This window comes from Ptychodera flava, chromosome 5, assembly GCF_041260155.1.
Source record: "Ptychodera flava strain L36383 chromosome 5, AS_Pfla_20210202, whole genome shotgun sequence".
NCBI lineage: Eukaryota > Metazoa > Hemichordata > Enteropneusta > Ptychoderidae > Ptychodera > Ptychodera flava.
The window spans coordinates 30,657,508-30,683,337 of record NC_091932.1 but is presented as its reverse complement, the minus strand read 5'-3'; the positions used below and the strand labels follow the sequence as shown (position 1 = coordinate 30,683,337).

The following is a 25,830-nucleotide window of genomic DNA, read 5'->3' as shown; positions in this document are numbered from 1 at the left end:
TTATAGTTCAACTCCTGAGTATTTTTCTTCGTTTTCGTTCTCGTCCATAAGGCCAACAACAAAATTTTTTTAAATGTACATTTTTCAGGGGGGTTCAGGTGAGGGCGCTCAAACATTGGCCACAACATTTCCAGTAAGAGGTACAATACATATAAAACGAAAAAAAAATCAGAGACATCCTTGTTCAAGCAAAAATCAAATGCCAAGTAAGTACGCGTGATTTTACGGTTTCTTTCTTTCTTTTTTTTACTTCCGTGTTTACGTAGCTCTAAAAAGTTTAGGGTGGACAGGTAAAAAATGGGGTAGGTCGCGTTATCGGAAGAGCACAATTTTTTTCGGCCTAACATATATATTGTTTCGTTTATTATTTCACACTCATGTCGAAATACCTGGAATTCAATCAAGTTATTGATATAGCCTGTGTGTTTGTGTCATTTTGTATGCTTTATTACATGCCTCGATGTGATTGCAAATCAGTGCATTGATTTGAATGGGAACATCCGGGGAGTTAGCGGGCCGGTGAACGATGTACTGACCGGTTTCCATGGTTACCCGGTCCAGTGAAGCCCTTCGACGTTTTCGACGTCAAATTAGACGCTTAACGCTAGATGTAAAATATCCATTCGCGAACTTCTATTTTGATTTTATTTAAAAATCTCTTTGATGCTGGTTGATAATGGTAAAATTGTTTGAAAATGTCCTGCATGTAACTAAATGTCATATTGACTGTGAAGAGGCATGTAATAAAATTATTATTGCCTGAGTACATGGGTTTATGTGCCCTCGCAGCAGGAGACAATTTACCCTCCTGGCGTCGGGCAAATTGTCACATCTCGGGCACAAAAACCCATGTATTAAGGCAATAATATATAATAGTAACTGCACTTTAGTCCTTGAAACAGATCGTTTGTCAACAATAATAACATCGTACACAGTTTGTTGTGCTTGCAGGGAATTTTTTTTCTATTTCGACGTATCCCAGGAAGGAGCAGAAAAGGGAGAAATTGCACGTGTTTGTAGAATACAAACGATGAAAAATCAACCATAACATGTTGTTTCTGATGCTAATCATTTTTCTTCAGGGAAGGTCATCCAAGCTGGCTTTGTGCAGCACACACAAATTGTGTGGGTAACATATTGGATAAAGAGAGCGAGTCCTTTGAGTGTTTGGATGGAGGTATCAAATTATTGAGTTGATGAAGCCTACACAGACTCATGAAAGTAATTAGAACAACACTGGGTATAGACCAAATTAAATGCAATGAATGCGGACGGATGCCAATTTTTTTCATGACACGCACAGATAAACAGTGAGTGGAATGAATGGATGCTGTAACGTAGATATTTGTGACAGACGAAACCAATATAAGGTGTTTAGTTGTCACAGCGTTGTCGAGGTTTAGTCGGAAAACACCTGTAATTTTCTGATATTTGAATTCTTTGTCCCGCGAAGCAAGTCCCTATATTCATTCAACATCTTTGGAGTACTTGAAACGTAATATATCAGCCTTAAAGGGACAAAGTCGCCCATTTTTCATGAATTTTGTTTGATACGAGATAATACTTATACTGTTTGACATGTTGAAAGACACTAAATGAATGGGTGACCATGCATATATTCGACCCTGGTTTTAGGCAAATTAAATGAAACCAGTGCGAAAATGAATTAATGGTCATGACCATTAATTCATTTTCGCGATGGTTTCTGATCATGTATCGTTTCTAAAACTGGGGTCTAATATATGCATGGTCACTCATTCATTCAGCATCTTTCAACATGTCAAACAATATAAGTAGTATCTCATATCAAACAAAATTCATGAAAAATGGCCGACTTTGTCCCTTTAAGCGATAGAGTGCATCTGATTGTGTACGATGTTCAATGTTATTGTTGACATGGTGAGTTGTACTCCGAACTAAAAATCACTTGTCAACTATGTAACATTCGGCAGTACACACGAGCCTGTGTTGACAAGTTGAGCATTTTCATTATTTTGACGTAATTTCGGTAGTAGAACGAGAAATTCAGAACACAAGTACTGGACAATACATCAATTACCACTCAACGAGCATTAAAATACTACGATGGAGATGTTTTACATACTTTGGCATTGTTAAAGGTAGAATGCGCTCTGGGAACAGATATTCAGGCTCTCAAACTTTTATGATACTTTTTTGGTCTACCATTTGTAGGGACTAATTTTGAAGCTCATCAACTAAGCTTCCCTGGCTTTTTTTGTGAAAATCGAAAATTTATTTTTTCCCCATAGAGCTGATACCGGGATGGCGACCATTTTAATTTCAAGTGTCAACAAATATTGAGTGTTATCATATACTCATGGTATATCGCCTCATCCTAGTGACGTTTACCGTAAAATGTCAGCCGTGATATTTTACGGTAAACGTCGAGATATGCACGATAAACGTCATCGGTTTTGGAGTGTTCCCGAACTACATTTTTGATAGTGAACAAGTAAACAAACAAAATAACTGCAGCTTTCTGCCAAAGATGAAATGTTAGCCGATATAAAAACTTGCAAGGCTAAATTGAGGAACAAGGGAATTTCAGGTAGTAAATGAGGGAATAAATGATAGCTCGCGCAGCGGGTCGCCGAAGGCGGCCGCAAGCCGTTCACTGATACGCATGCGTCACTGCAGTACGATAAGCATATAATTGTTGACATCATTCCTTCCGAATTTGGTAACAGCACTGTTATAAATAAGTTTCACTCTTGGAGTTTGAACTTTAGGTTCGACACTTTATTTAGCAAGACCTTTTCGGAGATAGACCACAACTTGGGAGAAAATGTCTCAAAATTGACGAAGACATACATAAAAACTCTCTGGAATTTGAGAAGCACTGCTCTTAAAGACTCACAATTTATTTGGCTTTAACGATTGACACTTTTTCCTTTGGTGTTTTCTTGTATGTGTGTTTGTTTAGTACTTAATGACACTGTTTTTTCCTGCAGTTTTTACTTTTTTAAACCGTTTTAAAGGTAAATAAATAAATAAATAAATAAATAAATGAATAAATAAATAAATAAATCATTGTTAGCGCCATTGGAATCCCATGATTCTTGTGATTGCGTCATCACACGTCAGGGCCCGTTTATCACGGTTTTATATGTTTTATCCCAAACGAAAATATATCTATGCTTTTAAATCTATTTTCAATTTTTATTTTTCAGTTAATCTACTGGTTTTATCACTTAACAGATTGCAAATCTTGCCGATCTTTATTCTTGATTTCAAAAGGTATAATCTAAAATTTCGTTGAGGAAAGTTTGAGCAAAAGTTAAAGCCTTTTAACTTCGAGGCGTATGCTTCCTTAATAGAATACTGACCACACCTTCGTAATTGTATTGATGTCTTTCTCACGCGCGATGCATTTTTCCAGCCTATCCATGACAAAAGAATCCCATGGAAGTATCTGCATATCATCAACATAAATAATTGTCCTTTACTGAAATTTTATCCGCATCCTGTCGGGGAATGAAACTAACTTATTCAAAAATCAAACGGTGTAGGATACACAAGTTGTATTATACACACGTGACCCTAAACACTCGGCACTGGGGCGAGACGATCGATACGTGTGCCCCAAAGCGTTCACATTAATGAGACCAAAGTTGGACTCGATTATTAATAGGGCACACGGTAAATTGTTGAGTCGACGGAATGCAGTCAATTACACAGCCAGCTTTAGCAGTTCCAAGTCGGGTCATTTGAAAATATCATTGACCTTTCCAAACGCATTATATGCTGAACACAGCCACATTATATCACGTAGGTTTTTCTTTATTTTCTTATCGGGCTGTTGCAAAAATTCGTTCTCTTTTCTAACGGGTAGGGGTAGGACAGTCAAATATGAAGTTGTCCGCTCACAGTTTGAGTATCACCGATGCGAAAGACGACATCGGCTTCGGGCGATATCCCTAAGAGCGTAAGAATGCCAAAGGGGTGTCACTTATAAGATCTCCATGTAATTATCGGCATGGGCTGCCAATGGAACAGTTCTTCACACAAAAATTGCTAGGGAAGGTTTCAACCTCAGCCGTCACTTGTATGTTAAGGTACGAGATGTTTCCATCTTGATAAAGGCGAGAGGAAGGTCGCATGCTTAGGTCGTCTTATAGCTGTCTTCCCGGTTTTACATTACTTAGCCAGTGTGTCAAATGGCACGTTTTACAATGCATTGGTGGCCCATGTACCGGCCGCAGCTGCAAATTTAACAGGCATGTGGGGGTCTGTCATTTCTGTCGAATATGACAATTTATTTACGATACGCGATAGCCTCCAATACTGGTCTATTTTAAGAATTTCCATTTTATCGCCGTGTTGATGTGCATTTACTATTATTCCCAGTCAATGCTGATGATTTATTGCCCGGCACGTGACCTCTGTGAATTCGTGCTCCGTACTTTTCTTGTGCTTTTGCGCCCGATCGCATGTCTGCTCAACATTGTCCTTCCAGGAGGAATCTCATCCGTAACTATCTCAATCGCTTTCTCCCTTTCTTTAGATGGACAAGCTTTCACCGGAGATATAAGCGTGGAGACTTAGGGTATCGAGTTACTTTCCATGTGTATCCCGACATGACCTTTTGACCTGGAAGACACTGGGCCAGTATTGTGTACATTATGCGCGTCCTCTCTGCAGTTAATCTTTGGAAAAGGAATGTGACCATACGCTAGAGATACAGCAGCTGCCCCGTGAAGAAGAAAAGAAGACATTGGAAGAAGACGGTGGTCAATTACCGTCCTTTTATGAGCCGTGTCCATGTTGCCGAACCCAGCTATTCTCGACCGAGAGCAACCGCATCCTAGAGTTGTCTGTCAACCGCGGCCGCGTTCCGTGTCTTCTCAGCTGGGTGCCGGGGACGACGTGCAGGCGTCGGAACAATCTCAAAAATCCGAGCGCAAAGACAGCGCGAGAGGAGACACTCGCAACGTTACCAATAGCTTGTACAGCTTATGCGAGGGATTACTGGAAAATTTGACCACTGTGGCAGGACGGAACCGTGTTCATCCGATCGAGGTACCCGAGAAAGAGGTAAGAGCTATCATCACATTGAAACTACAAGTGAACGTTACATGTATTAACGCTATGCACTTTAAGGAATGTCTTTCACCAACTTTTCTGATTTTGAGTCAGATTCTGTTTTTGAAACATTCCAGACATAATCTTATCTTGACTCGGACAAAATGAGGTCGAAACTCATCCGTGGTCGAGTTCAGTTACTTCCGACATGGTGTTGCAATAATATAAACATTCCCGAGGCTGCGGCGCGCACTGGACAAGGTCAGGGGGTCACGCGTGGCTCTAACCACTACACGGTACATTGGTCGTGGCCGTGAATTATTGAGATCAGTTTTAAAGCCTTCGTCTCTGAACTTGAGAAATGGGGGCCGTAACGGATGAACAGGGATGGGACCCTCCTCGCAGCTTGTCGTCGCCATCGTCCCCAGCCGACAAACGCCTCGTGTTGTTTACTGATGCTGAAGGTGAATGGACCTCCGAGCGAGTTCCCATGGCGATATGACGCATAATTGTCATACTAGTATCACCATCGCCTGAAAAGGCCATTTGTTGTCATGATTGTAACAATTTGGAGTGTGTATATTTAGCCTTTGATGTGTTTGTTGAATATTAATTGTCGAATTAATTTCATGAAGGAAAGCCCTATCACACAACCAATTTCTGCCAGCGTTTTTTAGTGTCCCATTGTGCTAGTGTGTATACTTACTATGAGAATCCTAGGTGAATGTATGCCGTCTTGGAAACAAAAAGTTCGTTCGCAGGGTTTATTTATCAATTCACGATAGAACAGTGGATATCGAGAAAAGTAATGGTTGTTTGGTTGGTTGGCAATCAATGCAACTTTACAGCAATATGCCAACAAAATTGCGAATGTTTCAAAATTAATAATGCGGGTACCTGAAAGTGTACTACCTGGCCAAAGAATCCAGTTTACTTTCGGACTCTGTCACAATAATCGCTACGCCAACTAGCGTTGTATGCGTCTTCTACTTCGTCATCATCACCGTCATCATCATCATCATCGTCGTCGTCGTCGTCGCCGCCGTCGTCGTCGTCGTCGATCGCCATCAACAGCAAATAACGTAGTAGTCGTCAACGTCTTCAACATCTTCGCCATCGTCATTATTTTCGCTATCACAATAATGCTACGGTACTTCTGCAATATTTTCTTTTTTTTGAAGTTAATCGCACCTATCCTGTTTTTTCAACACCCGACTGATTATAAGTTTAGCACTCTTAAAGATAGATAAGGAATTCTTCCAGACGACATGATTTTTATTGTGATTCAGATACGCTTAGATCGTTCCTTGATGAAATCAAGGCTATGAAAGTATGTAATTATTCTGATTTCTGTGATTAATTCCAAGAAGATGGCCCCTTTCTTGAGTAATCGTACATGTTGCGTCGTTGTCGGAAAGAGAGGCACCAAGAAAGCCTATATCGCCATACAAAGACACGACGTGTAAGTCTCTTGAAGCAAGGTCAGTCATAGATGATAGATTGATTCGAGGCGTGCAACTTTTCGAACGGTCTCTGAACTGAACTCCATGGCCAAGGAACTTCGGTGTCATTATTATTGCACCGCTAAATTGTTTTCGCCCCGTCTACCAAAGGGAAGGCGAGTCAAAGTTAAAGGGATATAGTCGTCGGAACTGCGCCTGTGCGAGTTTGTTGTTTACAAACAATATATTTCGTGCACGATATCAAAGATGCACCTCATCATCATAGCTGCAACATTTAAATTATACGATGATAGATTATGACAGACATGTTTTAACTGTCATCAATGATCATTGTGCCTTGGATACATTGTTGCCATGGGTCGTATGGGTCCCATACGACCTTTGAGCGCAGTCCCGACGACTATATCCCTTTAAGCATTAAATCAGCCACACGAGGAAAACATGTGGAAGTTATCGTCCCTGCCATAGCATGTTGGAAATGGTGAATCGTTCGGTTCTCAAAATTGTATCACACCACCGTATGCGACATTTTGCTCGATGACCAAACCTTCAAAGTGGGTCATTTTTATGACACCCCTACTAGATATGTTGATATTTTACGGTATTTAGAATTAAATCAAAATTAATTATATTTTGCTGCACATCTTGCAGTGGCATTTAGCTGTTATGTGGCAATTAAAATTCAACAAGTTGCTTTGAAAAAAAAGCACATTTATTTTTCTTAAAAAATAAGAAACACTGGCAATTTAGAATAACATTCTGAAATGTAATCAGCAGTAACAGTTGTAGATTTTTCGATCAAACAAAGTTTGACAAAGTTATACAGAGTTTACGAAAATGACCAATTCCTTGTTTACCCAGTCACTGAACGAAAACATGGTCATCAGGTCACTTTGAGAGATATATAACTGTCGTTCCATTTTTGTGTTATTGAAATATCGACACCCGCTGAGTAATCAAGTTGATCAGTTGATCGATATTCGGTGAAATGGTGATTCTTCAATTCTCGCAATTCCATAATTTGTGGTAGGAACTAATCCAGTATTTAGGATGACACATGTCGAGGCAATAATTAAAATGCAGTACTTTTATCAAACTTGACGACATTCTTGGAGTAAAAATATAGGCACGCCCTCTGAATACAAAATCATCAATGAGAGGGGGGACGTTGGATTGCTAGAATAAACTTTTTCATAACGTTACTATCGCTCTACAGTTTCATATCAAGAGGAGTTTGTTGTCCTGTGAAGCGAGATATTCGCCCGAGATGTCACATAACAGTGTACCGAGACCCACATCAGATGGGTAAACGGACTTTTGGAGGAAAACATTCGACTTTTAACGTAAACAAAGGAAACTCTTCGCCCTGGTGGCGTGGTGGTTGCGACAATGATGCTCCGATGGGAGCCGTGTGATCAAGCACAGTGGTTTCCATTCGGCGGATGGTGTCAAAGGCGATTACCATTTCAGAATTTTATACCACACTGAAATGGAACATGTTTGTCTAAGGTACCACCAGATTTGTTGAAATTCGATAGCAAAGATGTCCACGCACGCATCCTACTCACCATACATAGTCGATTCATTGAATAAATAATCACATTCGAAAAGTACGGAACAGGGCCGATTGCTATGCGCAAAGAGTCGCCATTTTCGGGCTAAGATGATGTGCAAGTGGGTCATCCTGTCTTCCCTATACTCAAGTTATTGCGACTGTTACTGCTCCTTAATGAGAAGTTTAACGGGACAATAGCTTTCACTTTTAATAATATTTTTATTATTTTTATCCGAAAAAAACGCACATTTTTCCTTCTCCTCTCCTAAGCATGTTGTTCAACACGTTTACAGAAGGCATAGTGAAAATGCTTGAAAATATATAAAAGTCACAAATAATGGATGTTTAAGGTAAAATCGTCTGGGGGACATATATTCGGACTCTTAAACTATTCTAATACATTTTGGTCTACTACTTGTAGGGGCTCCTTTGAAGCTCATGGTATGACTTAATTTTTCACAGGCCTATAGACGTGAAAATCGAAAATTTATTTTCCCCTTAGCGGAGTCAACTGAGGGATGGCGGCCATTTTGAATTTTAAATACCTAATTTGTTTCCATAATGACATGTACGAACATTTGCATGATGGACCCTGATTTTGCATTCTTGATTTTCAAAGAGAATGGCCTAAATTTCGCTGTTGAAAATTTTCGATTTCGCGGTGCGTACTACCTTAAATTAAACTTGATTCACCCCTTACAAAACACTGTATAAGTAACACCCTATTATTTTAACGTTCTCGCAATTCATGTTATTTCTCCGAATCGGTTTCCTCTATCCCGCAGAATACTTGCTTCACTGTTGGTTTTCACTGTTACATACCAACTGAATTTCAATACAGTGTCCATTTACCGCCTCGAGTCTTCATCGATATTTAAAAAAGGCAACATATTAAACTCGTACGACCACAAGAATTTCAAATAGGAAGCCGACCAAGTATTTGGTCCCTATCCAATGATGGGAAATATTCACTCACTTCTGTTCACTCGAATGGACGTCAGGACACTGCAACCCTAGGAGCAATTTCCCGTTTCGAAAATCACTTACACTGCTAGTTGGCTTGTCATATACTTTGACTTCCATCAAAGGCAACCTTAAGGTAGAATGTGCCTCGGGGACAGATATTTGGACTCTCAAACTTTTCCATTTTTTTTCTGATATACCAATTGTTGGGGCTCATTTTAAAGGTCTCGGTGTAATAAAAACTTTTACCGGATTAGTTTTCCGGAAATCGAAAATTGTATTTTCCTCCATAGAGTTAACTCTCGACTTTTATTCTTGATTTTGAAAGAGAATTGTTGACAGATTCCTCAATGAAAGTTTGAGCAAAAATTTAAGTCTTTCACTTTCGAGGCGCATACTACCTTAAACGTTAAAGAACTGATGTGTGATAGCTCAAAGTGTTATAGCCTATGTTAAGATCTAAGCCGAAAACCGCATATAGGTTGTGAGCCCAAAGGTTGATCAGCGACTTTTGTCAAGTTGAAGGCACATATATATCTTCGGACCGATTTGATCAGCTCCCTAGTAACTATGTCTTTACCCTGTATAATGGGGGGAAAAGGTGGACATGGTGATCAGAAATTTTTGTGGCCGAATTAGAACTTGACATCTTCACAGTAGGCGTGTACACTGTTTAATATCATATATTATAGCCCAGACATCGGACTATGTGCCCGAGGGAAGGTGACAATTTGCCCTCCTTACGTCGGGCAAATGGTCTCCTGCCTCGAGGGTACATAGTCCCTTGTTTGGGCTATAATTTTCTTATTACATGCCTCTATTACACAATTTTCACTCCAAATTTTTGGGTTTACATACAAATGTCAATGTATGCTTTATTTCCATGTTAGACAAAAGCTGTGGAAAAAAGAGAATGGTTATCATTATCGAACGGCGCATTGATATGCTTAAATAACTGTTATGCGGTTCATCGATTTTTTCCGCATAGTTTTATAGAAACAGTAATCCCTATCAAAAACATGTAATTTTATCATTTTTTAATCAAGAAGTGGTCAAGTTGAAAATAGTTCCGGTTCACTTTCGGTCAAATCATGAATGTGCGGCCCGCAACGTCATCGACGAGTTAACATTGAATCCTACGATGGAGCGCGCGACGTTCGATATACGAGGCATGCGTAATAAAAATTAATTTGTAAGTGTGTTGAAATCTCTCATTATTATAAGTAATTTCTAATGACGGGATACTGTTTCTAGTTTCTGCTCACGCACAAGTCTAGATAGATTGAAGATATGTATCACATCCAAGTGCTTTTAGAAGGTCAATGTTCATTTGCGCATCTAAATTTGGAAAGCCACCCACGGATATACCTCAGTCATATATGCCAGGTTGTGATGGTAACATTTAAAAGATTATGCTAAGCATATGTCAAAGTATGGATTTTCTTGTGTGTGTGTGTGTGAACCCGCCATTTTACAATACACAGACTTGTGCTTGATCTTTCAGAAGTGTGATATTGTTGCGATGAAAGAACATCTCTTGTACTTGTCATTGCTTTTTAACACATGGCTTAAAGGGCATCGGGCATTGTACTCCTCTGTTGCATCATGGGATCTGAAAAACACACCCTCACAACCTTGTTGTAGTAAGCGCTTCGGAAGCTGAAAGATTCAACTTTAGGAGAGGAAACTTAAAACCAGTTTCCTTTAAAATCACGAAAACCAACTGTACCAGTCTGAGAGAAATTTGACCTTCAAAATGGATGCCATCCCCGTATGTTAACTCTATGGGGAAAATTAAAAATCCAAAACACACTCGTGCTCCAGGGGTAGTCGTGGACACTGGTGTAAAAAATCACGAGGACACAACTCCCATCAAAGGGAAATGTGGCGTTAATTTGTTTGATACAGTGTGGGCATGACCGTACCTTGGCATAGTTGTAAATTCCCGGATGTATTTTTCAGCTGCTGGGTCGATCGCCTTCAGCGAACACCCTTTGCACCGTTAATCGCGTTCACACATCGTAACTTTATATTTTGGGGTTCCCGTGATCGCAAAAATAACACCGATTGTAGTCAATTGAAGATGTGTAGATTCACCTGCGCATGAAAGAAAATTTTCTTTGGACCTTCAACAGCAGTTCAGATCAGACAAAGTGCACAGCTGTCATAAATCGTCTGCTTTCTCAGCGCCAAAATAACAAAAGGCTGTGTTACAACCATCTGACCTTTGAATTAATTGCGGCGAATCTCGGAGCGGTCAAGAAACAGCACTATAATCACATTTCACGCAGTACACAAAGACTCAGCGACATTGCCTTTGATATTTTCCGTAGTTCCAACAAATGTCACACAGGGTCGTGTTTCGTCACTGCCTACGAGATTGGCAATATCGTCGGCGTACCAATTAGTTGAAAGTCGAAGTAGTTCGGCTATCGGTAGCGACATTTTAAGCGTATACGTGTCCCACTGCACAATTTCACACGCAGGTAAACCACAATATAACACTCATGAAAGTTGTGCAGCATGTTGAGGTCAGCTAATTACTAAATCGCATATTCAACAAACATAAATTAGGTATATTTATCTCAATTGACTCGATCAAAGTTGATGAGACTTGTTATGTACAATTAAGTTACTATGATATAAGAATAATCAGAGTTGTTCAGCATTTTGAGATCAGCTAATCACAAATTTTAATGTTTAACGAACTTTCATATTTAGGATATCTATCTGAATTGACTAGACCGAAGTTGACGAAACTTGATATGTGCATTGAAGATACCAAGATATAATATTATTGAACGTCATTTAGCATTTTTACAAACAGTAATTACTAACTTGTATATTTGACACATTTTTCGATATATATAATATATATATATATATATATATATATATATATATATTATATATATATACACACACATTGGAGATACTATGACCTAGTATTATTTAAAGTCATATGACATTTCTATGTATAAGCTAAATACTAATTTGCATATTTTACAAACTTTCTTAATTAGGGACATATATCTAAGTAGACTGTATCAAAGTTGACAAAACTTGCTATGTGTATTTGATATGACCCTAACATGAAACGGTACATTGTGAAGGTATATTGTGAGGTATAGGACATTATGATGGTTTTATTATTTTAATGCTATTTGTACAGATTTACTCTTCTGTCAGTGGTAGCATCTGCTAATGCCAACAAGTGCGCTGACCTGAAATGGTAATGGAAATCTTTAAAAAGTGCCATGTAAAGCAAACTAAAAAGGATACTTTTTCCGTGATTCCATGTTGTGAAGATCATGTATTACATGAATCAGTAAACCTAAGCCCATAATGAGCTTTATGTCGACCTTCATTTCAGATAATCAAAGTACACTAACCCATATACCCGTAAACTTCAATGTCATCGCTTCGAATTTGTGGCATCGGGTGGCAGTGCCCCGATTTCTATCCTTCTCTGTGTTGTTAATCTCTGCGAAGTTAATTGCTGAGGCTCTGTCGGATTTGGAACATCTGTACCTGATAAAAGTATATTGCCAACGGACGCTGTCGAACATACATACATACACACACATGTGTACATACATACATACATACATACATACATACATACACACACATGTGTACATACATACATACATACATACATACATACATACATACATACATACATACATACATATATATATATATATATATATATATATATATATATATATATATATATATATATATACACGTACACACATACATAACATTTAAAGTATGATATTGCATATCCCACCCTTTATTTTGATCAAAATCCCATCCCAGTCTTAGGATCAAATATTTGTAAACCAACAACATTAACTAAAATTGTTCATATCTTTATCTGTATATGTGCTTTTTGGCATCTACTCCAATCGTTTGTCTTGCAGCTTATCAAATGGCTTTCATTGAATTGTTTTAATCATCAGGCTAAAAGTAAATGACCACCGGGTGGTTTTGCAACGGCTGAAGGTTGCAACAGTATAGCAGGGGAGAGCTCGAGAGGGGCCCTCTTGATAGGGGGTCCTAGCCACCCTTAGGATGTTACGCCTTCTGAACCCGCCTGGACACTGCTTTATTAAACCATTTCAGTATTAGGCTCGCCAACACAGCCTGTGAAAGTGTGACTATTGCGTGTTTCAGAATGCTGTAGGGAGATAGCGAGAAGCTGTCCTTGGTACATTGAATAGAAATATTACAAAAACAATTATCAACATTTGCAGCTTCTGTCCTCTGCTAATTGTTGTTTTTCTCATGATAGTCCAATAGCGTTCATAATATATTTGATTCTTTTCAAAATAAAAGTCATGAAATGCAATAAAATTATCCAAGATTTTGTTTGATTATATTTTTAGCATTAGAGCTATCGGATGGCACAAAAATGTTATTTGATTGCGTATCAAACTGTGGCATCTCAAAACGGACAACTTGAAAAATAGTGAACCAAAATATTTTCGGATCCAACCGCTATAGTGTAAACCGCTCAAATCCGACCGCTGCGGCTCGAGAATTTTCAAATTCCCCTTGAATTCCTCCAGCCCCACTCCTATACCCAGTTTTTGTGAGTGCAGCCTTAGCATGTCCACAGGAAGACGCTTTTCGGAGTTGTTCATTGCTCATATGTTAAACAATCCGAGCCAAGTATACATGAAGCTCCCCTGCCCTGTGATGAAAAAACTGTCGATTTTCCCCGTCCCCGGTTTACAAGTAACTTCCCATCTCCTCGTTTTTTTCCCAATTAACGGTTCCCAAGCCAATCAACCGATATCTGCCCTACCAAACAAAAAAACAAACAAACATAAAATCTGCTCCCTGCCAGCTAAAAATATGTCCCCTGCCCAAGGAAAATTAAAATTTCCCTTACCCTCAAAAATTGCTCCCGGAATAGCTTTTTCGATGAATAGTTCCATTGTCTGCACCTCATAAACGTTATCAGGGCAAGATCGATTTCAAGTTTGAAATCAACCTTTCGCCAAGCAAGACATTGTCAAGTAGATTTTATGAGGCGAACATTCACAACATTTCAAAATAATTAACTGTGTGTTCTAGTTCTGGTAAGTCACAATATCCTCACCGCGTTCACTCTTTCCATATATGGGCAAAAATGTTTCCTCCAAGCGCGTCGGATGAAAAGAGAAATACACACAAATACCAATCATGCGTAAAAGCAAACTTAAACAAATCATACCGACAGAAATTACATTGAATTAGATATCGACGGAGCGCTTGAAAGGGAATTGGGCTCCACAGACAATGTTCTGTGCTTTCCTCTTCACGGCCGTATGGTACATGCCCGACAAACGGTTTTGTCGGGGGCAAAGCACTTTTTCAGCTATAGTCACAACGCGAGAGCTGGAGTTTACCTCAATTTACACTAATCCCAGGCACACCAAACAATGAAGATTAAAGGGGTAATAACACGCTCATCGGGGTCGGGTAGCTTGGCCTATATTCGATGAAATTGGATGGGTCAATACTTCTTCGTGTAGTTTTGTATTCCCGCACACGTCCAACAAATATACACATTAATTCCTGAACGTTTAAAAGGATCCTAGCTGCGTGAGAAGTACTTATCTTAGAAACAAATGCCGTGTATCGACTATTGTATATTTTCCATAAGTGTAAATGCACTCTCATAGACGTGTACTCCGTAACCTCTCTCATACGTGACGTAATTCACTGCGTAAATTATATCCAATTTACACAGGTTTGTCTCGCTTACCAAACTAATTACGTCAAATCGTGACAGCTGAATGTATCAAAGGACACCTTCACGATTTTAATTTCTTCCAGACATGTTATTACATCTCAAGAATTCATTTAACTTGCAAACCATTGACTTATCTGCTTTTAATTTTCAGTGTTCAATAGTTGGCCTTTATTATCTATTGATTGATTGATCTTTCTGCCTGACATTTATCGTGGTACTGTTTTTTATTAAATATTGCACAAAAACGGGTAATGAGGCAATAGCGACATTTTGATATAAAACCTACGTCAATATGGTTGTAGAACACCTATTACGCGTCTCAGAACCGATTTTTTAAATTTTCGCCCAGACTTTCCTCAAAGGTAACCGAGAATATTTATCTCTCAAAATCGAGAACAAAGATCAAGTACTCGATGAGAAAAATCAAATTACTGGCAAAATTCAAGTTTGGTATATACGTTACCCACCTAGGCAAAGAAGACAATGTACCAAGTTTGTACGATTTTTGCCTAGGTAACACTGACAAATATGGTATTAATTTAAAATGATTCAAAATGGCTGCTATCCCAATTATAACTCAATGGGCAATTTTCACATTAAACAAGTTGGTAACAATTTCTATACTCCACAAGCTTCTCACACGAGCAGCGGACCAGCGAAGTCTTATAATAATTTTCGAGTCTGAATAGCTGTGCCCGAGTTGTATTATCATATATTATTGCCTGGATACATGGGTTTATGTGCCCGAGAGCAGGACCTGGTGACAATTTGCCCGACGCCAAGAGAGCAAACTGTCTCCTGCTGCAAGGGCACATAAACCCATGTATTCAGGCAATAATATTTTTATTACATGCCTCATCACAGTTAATGGATATATATAGTCACACGCAGGTATTTTCAAACAATTTCACCATTATCGACCGGTATCAAACAGATTTTAACGAAAGTCAAAATAGCAGTGCGCGCATGGATATTTTACATCTAGTGTAAAACGTCTACTTTGACGTTGAAAACGTCGAAGGGCTTCATTAGACCGCGTAACCATGGAAACCGGTCAGGACATCGTTCACCGGCCCGCTAAGTTCCCGGATGTTCCTATTCAAATCAATGCACTGATTTGTACTCACATCGAGCTATATAATAAATATCAACCTTCATTATGAGTATTTCAATCACCATGCAGAGACAGCATCCATAGCAAGGTGTCGAAATGCTCAGTGCCCACCGCGGAGTTCAAATCCATAAGTGGAGTTAGCAAGCAACTGTCTCAAGCTATTGATGAAAACAAAACTTTTTTTCAGAACAATATAATGAAACGTCGAGCCGGGGGGGGGGGGAGAGATGGAGAGAAAGAAAGGGGAAGTATGGGAGGGCATGGGGAGGAGAGAAATCGCCAACAAACATACTTGCAAACACAGAGAAACAGTACTCAGAACGATAACAATTTTGCCTGTACTTGACATCATGTGACAACTTCCAGCTTATCTCAGGGCCAGTAGTTGTAACTTTCGATGATTTTTTCACTATTTTTGTTTTTAATGTCAACATACGGTCCATGGTGCTACACTACAGAACCTGTTGTAATCCCTACTATTGAGCTCGTCAAGACAGTCGCTTTACGTATAAAGTGCACTATCATCGTTTACATCTGAATACCAGTCCGGACCAGAATTCACTTGTCAACAATGTCATTGCAGTCTGCACATGGACAGCGCCCGAGTTGACAAGTTGAAAGCTGTGTATCTCAACATGCTTTTGGGAGTAGAACAAGGATTTGTAGTTGACATACAAAACAAAAAGTGTAAAAAAAATCACCAAAAGTTACAGCTACTTGCTCTTTCATGTCGTAGATGATTTTTAAACCTTCAAGCTCTCATAGGATGTAACTCATTCTCAGCGAAGAAACAAATGCTGTCGGAAATGATTGGCTTAACCTGTTCACCCCTAATTCCCTGTAAACAGGTCCACAATCACCATTGGTAACAATGGTTTGGGCCAAACCATGGTGGTAAAAGAGTTAAAGTACCAGTCCTCAACCCCTGATTCTCGCATTAGAGCTTGTTGACAGTCACTATTTACATATTGTTAGTACTTTGTTTTCCTTCAAAAGTTGTGTCAAGTTAAGGGCCGGTATTGCTAACTTTCTTTGCTTTTTTCATTATTTTTATTTTTTATATCAATCCAATTTCTTACTCTACTCTCCAAGGAATGTTGAAACACTCTCCATTTAGCTTGTCAACTCAGCGTTTTTATGTGTAAAATTCATTGTTATTGTCTACATTTGAATTCTGGTCCGGACCAGACGTTACTTTTCAAAAATAACAATACAGTTTACACACGTACGGGCTGAGTTGACATGCTTTTGCGAGTAGAAAAAGGAGTTGTGGTTGGCATTCAAAACAAAAACGGCGAAAAATTTATCAAAAAGTTAGCATTGCTGGCTCTTTAATTAATTTGTTAAACGATAAAGCAGATTAGCTACCTGCCCCGCGGGCCTTTAACTCTTGTCACACAATGTGTCAAATCAAAGTGTGGAACGAGGCAAGAGGCTGCATGCAGACCAAGAAAGAACAAGGGAATTATTCGGGATGACACTTGTGATAAAAAGGCACATACCTTTCTGAGCGAAGCGGCTTTAACAATTCGTGTGTTTCAGCTCAGTTCAGCTGCTTCAAGAGTCCCGATGATGGAGGAATCAAGGTTTTAAACAAGAAGGGGAATAATGGTGGCCAAGGGACACGATAAGGCACTGTTTAAGTCCCCTTTTGACTGTGTGAAAATAAAGTGTCCCTTTCTTGTTCGTCTCGCCACGTAACATCGAAACGCCACAGTTTCCTTAAAGACACAATGAATTCTGACATTTCGGTCTTTATTTATGCTTTCTATAAGCAGGGCAAAATATACATTATTGTCAGACAATCTGTTGGCTTGTTTCAAGCTTCTGACCCGATTCCTTACCACTCCTAAATGATACAAAATTTCAAAAAATTATTGCTCCAGCCCACAACAGAAAAATCCCACATAGACACAGCGGTTAGACCTAAAAAATAAATTGTGCTGTTCCAATAATATGGTTTTCAAAATTAGCGGAGGTAGGTCGACAGGGATTTTTGTCAAAAAATTTTTTATCTCTAAGTATGCATTTTTCAGGGTTTCAGTGCGATCAAACACTGGCCACAACATTTCAAACGTATCATACATATATAAAAGAAATAAAACCATATAAATACATCCTCGTTCAAGCAAAAATCAAATGCCAGGTAATGAATGCGTGATTTTATGTTTTTTTCTTTTTTTTACTTCTGTGTTTACGTAACTTTAAAAAGTTTAGGGTCGGCAGGTAAAAACTAGCGTAGGTCGAGTTATCGGAACAGCACAATTTTTTCTCGGCCGTATCACTGTATAACTGATCGTGGTTGTTTGATACTTTCTTGGGAAGTAAGCAATACTAAAACCATAGACAGTAGAGAAACTGCTGTCTGTGCTGAAAGCTAATTTATCAAAAATCTTATAATGATGCCCATTGGCTGTAACTGGTCTTTCACGCCCGCAATGCCGACACGGCTGTAAGTTCCGAAGCAGCCAGGTGTGACTGATATGATAAAGGCGCGTTGTCTTACTCTCTTCGGCACGCCCTCTAGTCTCGGTTACCCAAGCTGCTCTGCGTGGCTAGGGGGCTGCAGGAAGAGAGCCCCTCAGAGCAGCCTGGGTAACCGAGACTGACACGCACTCTCGGCAAGCTACTTCGCCATCGTATATAGCTTCGACCCACTTTCCAGGTCATCGCCCCATCGCGACTGAATGCTGACGACAGGTGTCCGAACCAGACGAAAGGAAACATTCACTTCCGAGGCAGTAAATCTTAAAAGCTTGTCTGCTTACAGTGCAAAACAGTGACCAGTTGTTGTGTACTGAACCCTGGTTCTCATGAGACCCCAGACTGACTTTACATAACCGTGACGGTGTTAAACTTGACATTTAATATTTTAGATGACTAGACACATTCCGTTAAAGTCTTCAATAGAAGTTTTTACAAGTATCCCTCAAAGGTATAGGTCTCCTAAAGGGGGTTGGGTCTCATTCATGTTATCAAAGGCACCTGCACTGTGAACGACAGAAAGCCCTTATTTCCTTTGTATGTAGAAATTGCGAACTGTGGAAACTACCGAAAATACTGTTTTTCCTTTAAAGTGACTGAATGGGTAACCTTTGTACAGCCTGAGATTCACTCCTTCTTAAGTTGTCTTTTCCGGGAACAATCTTTGAAGGTCCTTCATATAGACTGAACAACTATACAATATCTGATGCTTACCGTATTAAGCGTACCCCTTTAACGAAAGGAAGAAAGCGCACTTTTAGTTTATGTTTTTTTTACGATCGCTAGGTTTGAGGAAATTGAACGAACGTTTTTCAAGGCGCTTATCTGCGGAAACACAACGTAGCGAGTCTAGTTTCTCCGCACTTTCAAATGAATTATTAACTACCTTTACAAAACGGACAAACCACTTGGCCACTGATACAAGCTTACCGTTTATTCTGCATGTCGGTCGATTTGATGGATGACTTTACTGCCGGACAGGTGCAGTCTGGCGTTAACAGTCGGAACGATAAAAAGCTCTTGTCTAGTTATTACTGAAGACCAGGTGGTGGGATTTTAAAACTTCAATGCGGTTTTGCATCGCAGTGTTCCGTTCAGTATCAACGCTGAACATTGGATTCAGGGTGATTCATTCAAATGCAAAATACTCCCCCCCCCCCCGGCCAAAGGTCACACCGTCCTTTCGCCGGCACCATGACAACGAGCCTGTCACATGGCCGGTGTACCAGTCTCGTGTTCTAGTAAATGGCCCTATAAAATTATGTATTTTCATCAGCTGGAGATTTTGTTGCCTGGCTCGCGTAAGCTCTTCAACATTAAATATATCCCCCGTGATGCCATTCCATTCACTGGTATTTTTGCGGCGAGTGGCGCTTTCAGAGCGTCTCCACTCCAACTGTGTCTACAATTCAGATAAAGATTGAGTACATTAATAGTAACAGAATATTTCATGATAGTATATATGGACCCATAAAACCGTCTTTCATAGCTGTGTAGGTAATATTTGCCGGGTATCGGAAAAGCATGTACTATGTTGTTTTGGACCGCAGAGGGCAAGGATTTGCCCTCGGAATGCATCTATGCGGTGGTTCAACCTTAGAGGTGGACTCCGCATTGCACACACATACACTTATTTTCACAGTGTGTGGTTAAGGAGGACAACGTAACGGATCAAAATCCTCTTGCTCGTCTTAAATTTGTTGTTCATTTTCGCTGCATGGAATTTCCCAGCCGTCTGGGGTTCTCGATGCCGATAATTACAGCGTCGTATTTAGAACCCCCCCCCCCCTGCATTTGAATGTTCCGTATACCGACCGACTGGCAGAAATAATGTTATTAGGCAACAGATTAAATTTTAATTGCAATTGTAACTCTGCGAAAATCACCATTATCTGATGACCATTCAGTGGCCTTGAGTAGACATCACATCTAGTGTTGAAGATGATATAACAAAATGACACAGAAATCAAAGTAAATATCAAAGAAATGGCACAACTTCCCCAGGGATTCTCTAGCAGTGCTCCCTGTGCCTTACTCCAACCCTGGCGACTCTCGCGGGTAATTAAATGCTGTGTGTTGGCCACTAATCACGACCATACTAAACCAGTTAAGGTAATGTGCGCCTCGAAATAAATAATTTGAAACTCTTTCTCAAACTTTTAACAAGTCTCTTACGCAATGAAGAGTAAAAATTAGGATCAAGGTTCTAAGTTTAGGATAAGAGAGACACATTACATAGATACACCGATATTTTTAAAGCATAGATAGCTGTACCCAGTGTTAATCTCGGGGGAGGAGGCGGGGGGGGGGAGGGGAATTAAATACTTGATTTTCACAAAAGCAAGACTGTGAAAACTTCATTAGTCCTAAACAATAAGCCTTACACGACCAGTAGACAAGGAAAGCATTGTAAATATCTGAGCGCCCCTAGAACCGTTCCCGCGTTATTTGTGTTTGATAGTTATTTGGAATAGGCTGCGACCTCAAAAAAAATAAATGCACGTTGTCCATGCACTTGAAATATAATAAGCAGAGTTTTTAGGATATTAGTACAGCCCCATACAAGCTAGTGAGATTGCTCTTTTATGTGGAGGTTACTGTCAAATAAAGCTGCCGGGCGATGGACGTTTACCTACACACTTTCGAACACTATGCAAATTTCGGGTAACTTAATGTGAATACATTGGCACGGCAGGGTCAATAACCATCCTTCTGTTCCATCCAGGATTAACGTGCTTGTCATACGGCAGTTTTCGCCCGAATGTGTGTGGCGGGAAACTGCCTTATATAGAACTTTACATAATTGGTTTTCGTATCGGACATTCACCTCACGATTTAAGGTAGCGGTGCACATAACACGTACACGGCATATTTTGCTCAAAATTAACTTTTTTTTTGCTATGAATCATTCAATCTTCATTAATTTGTAAACCCAAGATTAAAATATTGGCTTAGTTTACCTTTTAGAATGACAAGCAGTCGTAAGTTGGGCGAGAAGAACTGTAAATTTATGCAAATGTATGCATCAATTTACAGGTTCCCGTTTTTGGTGAAAAAACACATCCCTAAAATCGCTAGTCAAATTGACTTGTTCAAGTTATGATGAAATTTTCATACTGTAACTTTGGGCAATATTTCCCGTATTTGGTCAAAACATCACCTTCTCTGAAACCGCTCGTGCTTTGAAACTTGATATGCATATTCCTTGGGGTAAACGCAGTTCAGTTTGTTCAAATTGTGAAATTTACATATTTGCATTTTTCAGGCATTCTTTTTTTGAGAGGGGTCTTTGAAATCGCTCGGCCGATTTCTTTGAAATTTGAAATTAAGTTTATTACGGATGATCCATGAAAGTTGTGTTCTAATGATGACAAAACCTGCAATAGTGTATGTTTTCGACAATTTTTGTTATTTTTGGAACAAAAAAATGCCAAATTTCTCATTGTTGAGGTCTCTGGTCAAAGAGCAAAAACGAGAGCCATTGCACATTACACATTTGCATTTGCAGTGCAGATGTAAATGGAAATGTGTTAAAATGAAATTACAACCCTTTTCAGAATTAGAGCGCGAAGCCACTGCAGTGAACTGCAATAAAACTGCTCACACTAATTAGTTTCAGCTGTAGCCAGCTGGCAAAGTCGACAACATTGTATGTCCCATGCAGACAGTTTGTCTGGGGAAGTTGAAATAAAAAAAATTTGTACATGGACCAGTGCATGGTAATGTTACATTGTATCTTAATCTTGAACACAGGGTGCTAATCGTAAACTCTCATTTACAACTCGAGCCTCAGACAGAGCTAGTTTTGCCTTTGTACAAGCAGACTTTTTGTCCTTATCAAGTAGCCTTGTTCAACACCAAAGTGGCCACGGCTACAGCTGAAACTAATTAGTGTAAGCAGTTTTATTGCAGTTCACTGCAGTGGCTTCGCGCTCTAATTCTGAAAAGGGTTGTATCTTAAACCAACAATTTGCTAATGAGCAGCAAAAGTATAGTTGTGGCGAAAATCTCAATAACTACTGGTCAGATGGCCTCGAAATTTTTTATTCAAGTAACCTATGCTTATATGTGTTGGTCACTTTTTTAGCTGATATCTGAAATTGTAACCAGGGCAGCTGACACGCCATGTTTTACGAAATGTGTTGCATGCAAGTAGCCATATATCGAGTCTACCAGATGTTGTAGGGTATAGATCTTGTAAACAGTGAAGTTGTCATCATTTACATGTATGCAGGATAAAATAAATGTACACATAAAACAAAAATAAATAATGTCATATCTACAGATAGCGCACCTGGCTTCTTAATCCAGCAAGGTCAGGCTATGAATAACCAAATTTTACATCTATGTATAGATGAAGACATGTCAATTTTGTTTCGGCAATATGCTGAAATTGCTTTGAAATTTGGTTTGCAGGTTTTTTGTTATTTTCCATTTCCATAATGTATTATTTTAGAATTGTTTGTTGATATGGGTCAAATAATGTGTTTTACCCTGGTTTGATGCTTTTGAATTTGGTTAGAAAGGCCTTGAAATAGAGGTACATATCTGATGCTACAGGCTCCTCGGTAGATATAGGTTTGCGTCTTGATATTTCCCCATTTACCTATGCAGTTTGGCACGTACCATTTGGCATGTCAGTATACAAGAGGACGCGTTTACTTTTTTATAGTAAATTGAATCACTAATTGGTGTTGTACATGGTTGTGGCCATTGTAACATTTGCCAACCACCACAAACCTCGCCCTGGTATTTGATTGACGATGCATCAAAATATGTTCAAATGCACATGACATTATTGATATTACAAGGCCAATAGAAGCTATTAAATATCGTACGTACACTCACTCGGCCCAGCCACATCTGACCAAATTTGAGGAAAGTGTCATTGATGCCACTTTTTCTACATATACCCTAGTTTCAAATGTAATATTAAATTACATAAAGTAGAATAAGGTTTTTTGATTTTAATGAATTTTTAATTATTCATACCAAATTGAAGTTTTTACCCAAAATATTATCCCTTCATCCTGTAAGTAAGCTATTGCTACCATACTAAACTTTAGATTCTCTGCTTTTTAAACATGCGTATATGAGGGGGTTTTCATGGCTTTTCTGATAAGAAATATTGCTTTTGTAAAAATGTGTGTTGTTGAAGTGCAATGTCCACCTTTAAAAGTTTATTACACTGTGAAAAACATAAAGTTATTTTGCATAGAGAAGTTCTGTCGTCAAGATGCGGTTTTAGAATTTAATGCAACGTAGAGGTCGTCACTTTTTTGACATTTGAACAATTTCTGAATCACGTCAGCGTAATAAAATTCTTTCAGTGTATCTCAGAATGACTGGGGGCCCTGGGGCGACAGATCAATTGGAGACTTCCTAAAATGCTGTGTCGGGTATGAAAGACACGATAATGTAAACATCTACATGGTTTCTTGAATGAACCGCTTGTCAGTTTGAATTACGAACACGGGCAGGGGGAGTCAGATGACTGCGCATGCGCTCTTTTAAGTTTACTGCTGTCGGAAATCATTGTTCATGTATAAGTATACTCACAAATAGATATTCAAGTGTGCTGAATTAAAATAGTAACTTAGCGATACATTTACTTCATCGTCATCATCATCATCATCATTATTATTATTATTGTTGATGTTGCTGTTGTTGTTGTTGTTGCTGTCATCTTCTTCATTTATGGAAGAGTAGAAGTGAATAAAAAACAAACAGCTTGGGGTAAATTGGCAAACTGAGAGACAGCTAGGGGTGTTTTTCACGTTGCAATTATCCAGCCTTTCAGTTTCACAGTGACGTAGAACAGGTAAAAATTCCTGACTGCCTCCATGGTTACCAAAGCTACAGGATGAGGGGTTGCGTTTTCCCTACTAGATAGGTGGCTTGTATTCGTCGAATGTTTCTCATGGCACAAAATGAGGTGACAATATCCTGCCACGACATTGCATTAGATTCGAAAGCACACGACTGATAACCAGTTGTAGAATGTTTGTGGTCATGTTCCGTCTGTATTCATATATACATGTAAACAGCATGTTTCCTGAGATTTTCATCAGAATAAACTGTGTCATTGCACATACATAGATACATACGTAGATACTTACATAGATACATAGATACATACATGGATACATTGGTATGTATGTATGTATGTATGTATGTATGTATGTATGTATGTATGTATGTATGTATGTATGTTTCTGTATCTACCTATCTATCTATCTATCTATCTATCTATCTATCTATCTATCTATCTATCTATCTATCTATCTATCTATCTATCTATCTATCTATCTATCTATCTATCTATCTATCTATCTATCTATCTATCTATCTATCTATCTATCTATCTATGTCTGTGTGTTACGTGTATCTATGTATGTATGTACGTAGGTTTGAGTATTTTTATGCGTGGAACATGGAAGGTCACGTACATCAAAAGGTGATCCGAAGATTTCATATCAATGGCGTAAACCGTGAAAGACAATGACCTGACCTCATGCAATCACCTCAGGGCATGAGAAATTCACGCCGTGTTGGGAATATTGCTGTGTTCAATCGTTACGAATAACTGCGAGGATACATTTAGAAAGTTAATTGGACTGCTCTGAATACAATACCTGAGGTATGCCACCATTTCCCTTTTATGTCGCGTTGCCATGGAAATGCGCGAAATGTACAGTAAAGTGTAATTGGAAGGCAATTTCGGCTGCCGTAAAACGGGTCGCTACGAATCACCATAAAAATCATTTAATCGTCACACATGATGTCGACCGGCAGTTATAGGTCAAGGACACAGTTGTGTCAGACGCCCTCTATCGATGAATTTCGCTCAACACTGAGCATCGTTGATCCCGAGAAACAACAACCGATGATGTATCGCACTGTCAAATTCAAGGTACGTTCTCTCGTTATTTAGCCGTTCTGATCTTGTCATTAACAACATGTCGGTTCCAGGACAAAAAATATGACTGTTCACTCCTCGTTCAGAAAATTTGTTGTATCGATTTCCATCAGCAGCGTCTGAAATTTCTCTTGTTAATCAGCAGCGGCGGCGGCCGGCGCGTTCGTGTGAATGCCTATGAAATGAATGCGCTCAGAACGGGTATTTGCGTGTTACGGTGGCTAGTCATGAGGAGCGCTGAGCAGTACAGTGAGATGTGAAAAACAGTGTCACGGTATATACGGATATACCAGATAATTTGCCGTTCGCTGTCTGTATTCCTGGCCGGAGTATGGCTCGACGGAACAATTTGTTCAATTAACAGAAATTTTGGTAAATTCTTGTAAGAGGCTCGGTGAAGGTATTATACATTGTACGTTGCATATCAAGATATGATTGACCAGATTACCGATAAACATACTGTGGTGGGATTTTGTCAAAGCGCTAATGGCTAGGATCTGGCTTTCGGCTGTCTGTTGACTCGCCAATGTAGGAGAGAGG

The 25,830-nt window shown here is 39.2% G+C and overlaps 1 protein-coding gene across 2 annotated transcripts in view; it reads left to right on the top strand.

Annotated features, from left to right (window-relative positions):
- Nucleotides 1–25,830, top strand: part of LOC139133485 (regulator of G-protein signaling 17-like) — a 121,085-nt gene that overhangs the window by 9,304 nt on the left and 85,951 nt on the right. The window contains exon 2 of one of the 2 annotated variants that reach the window (XM_070700102.1): nt 4,526–5,055. In XM_070700102.1, the coding sequence (XP_070556203.1) occupies nt 4,783–5,055 (273 nt within the window). In that variant the 5' untranslated portion in view covers nt 4,526–4,782. Of the gene's footprint in view, nt 1–4,525; nt 5,056–25,226; nt 25,285–25,830 lie in introns of those variants that run through there. The other variant, XM_070700105.1, reaches the window with a different exon arrangement.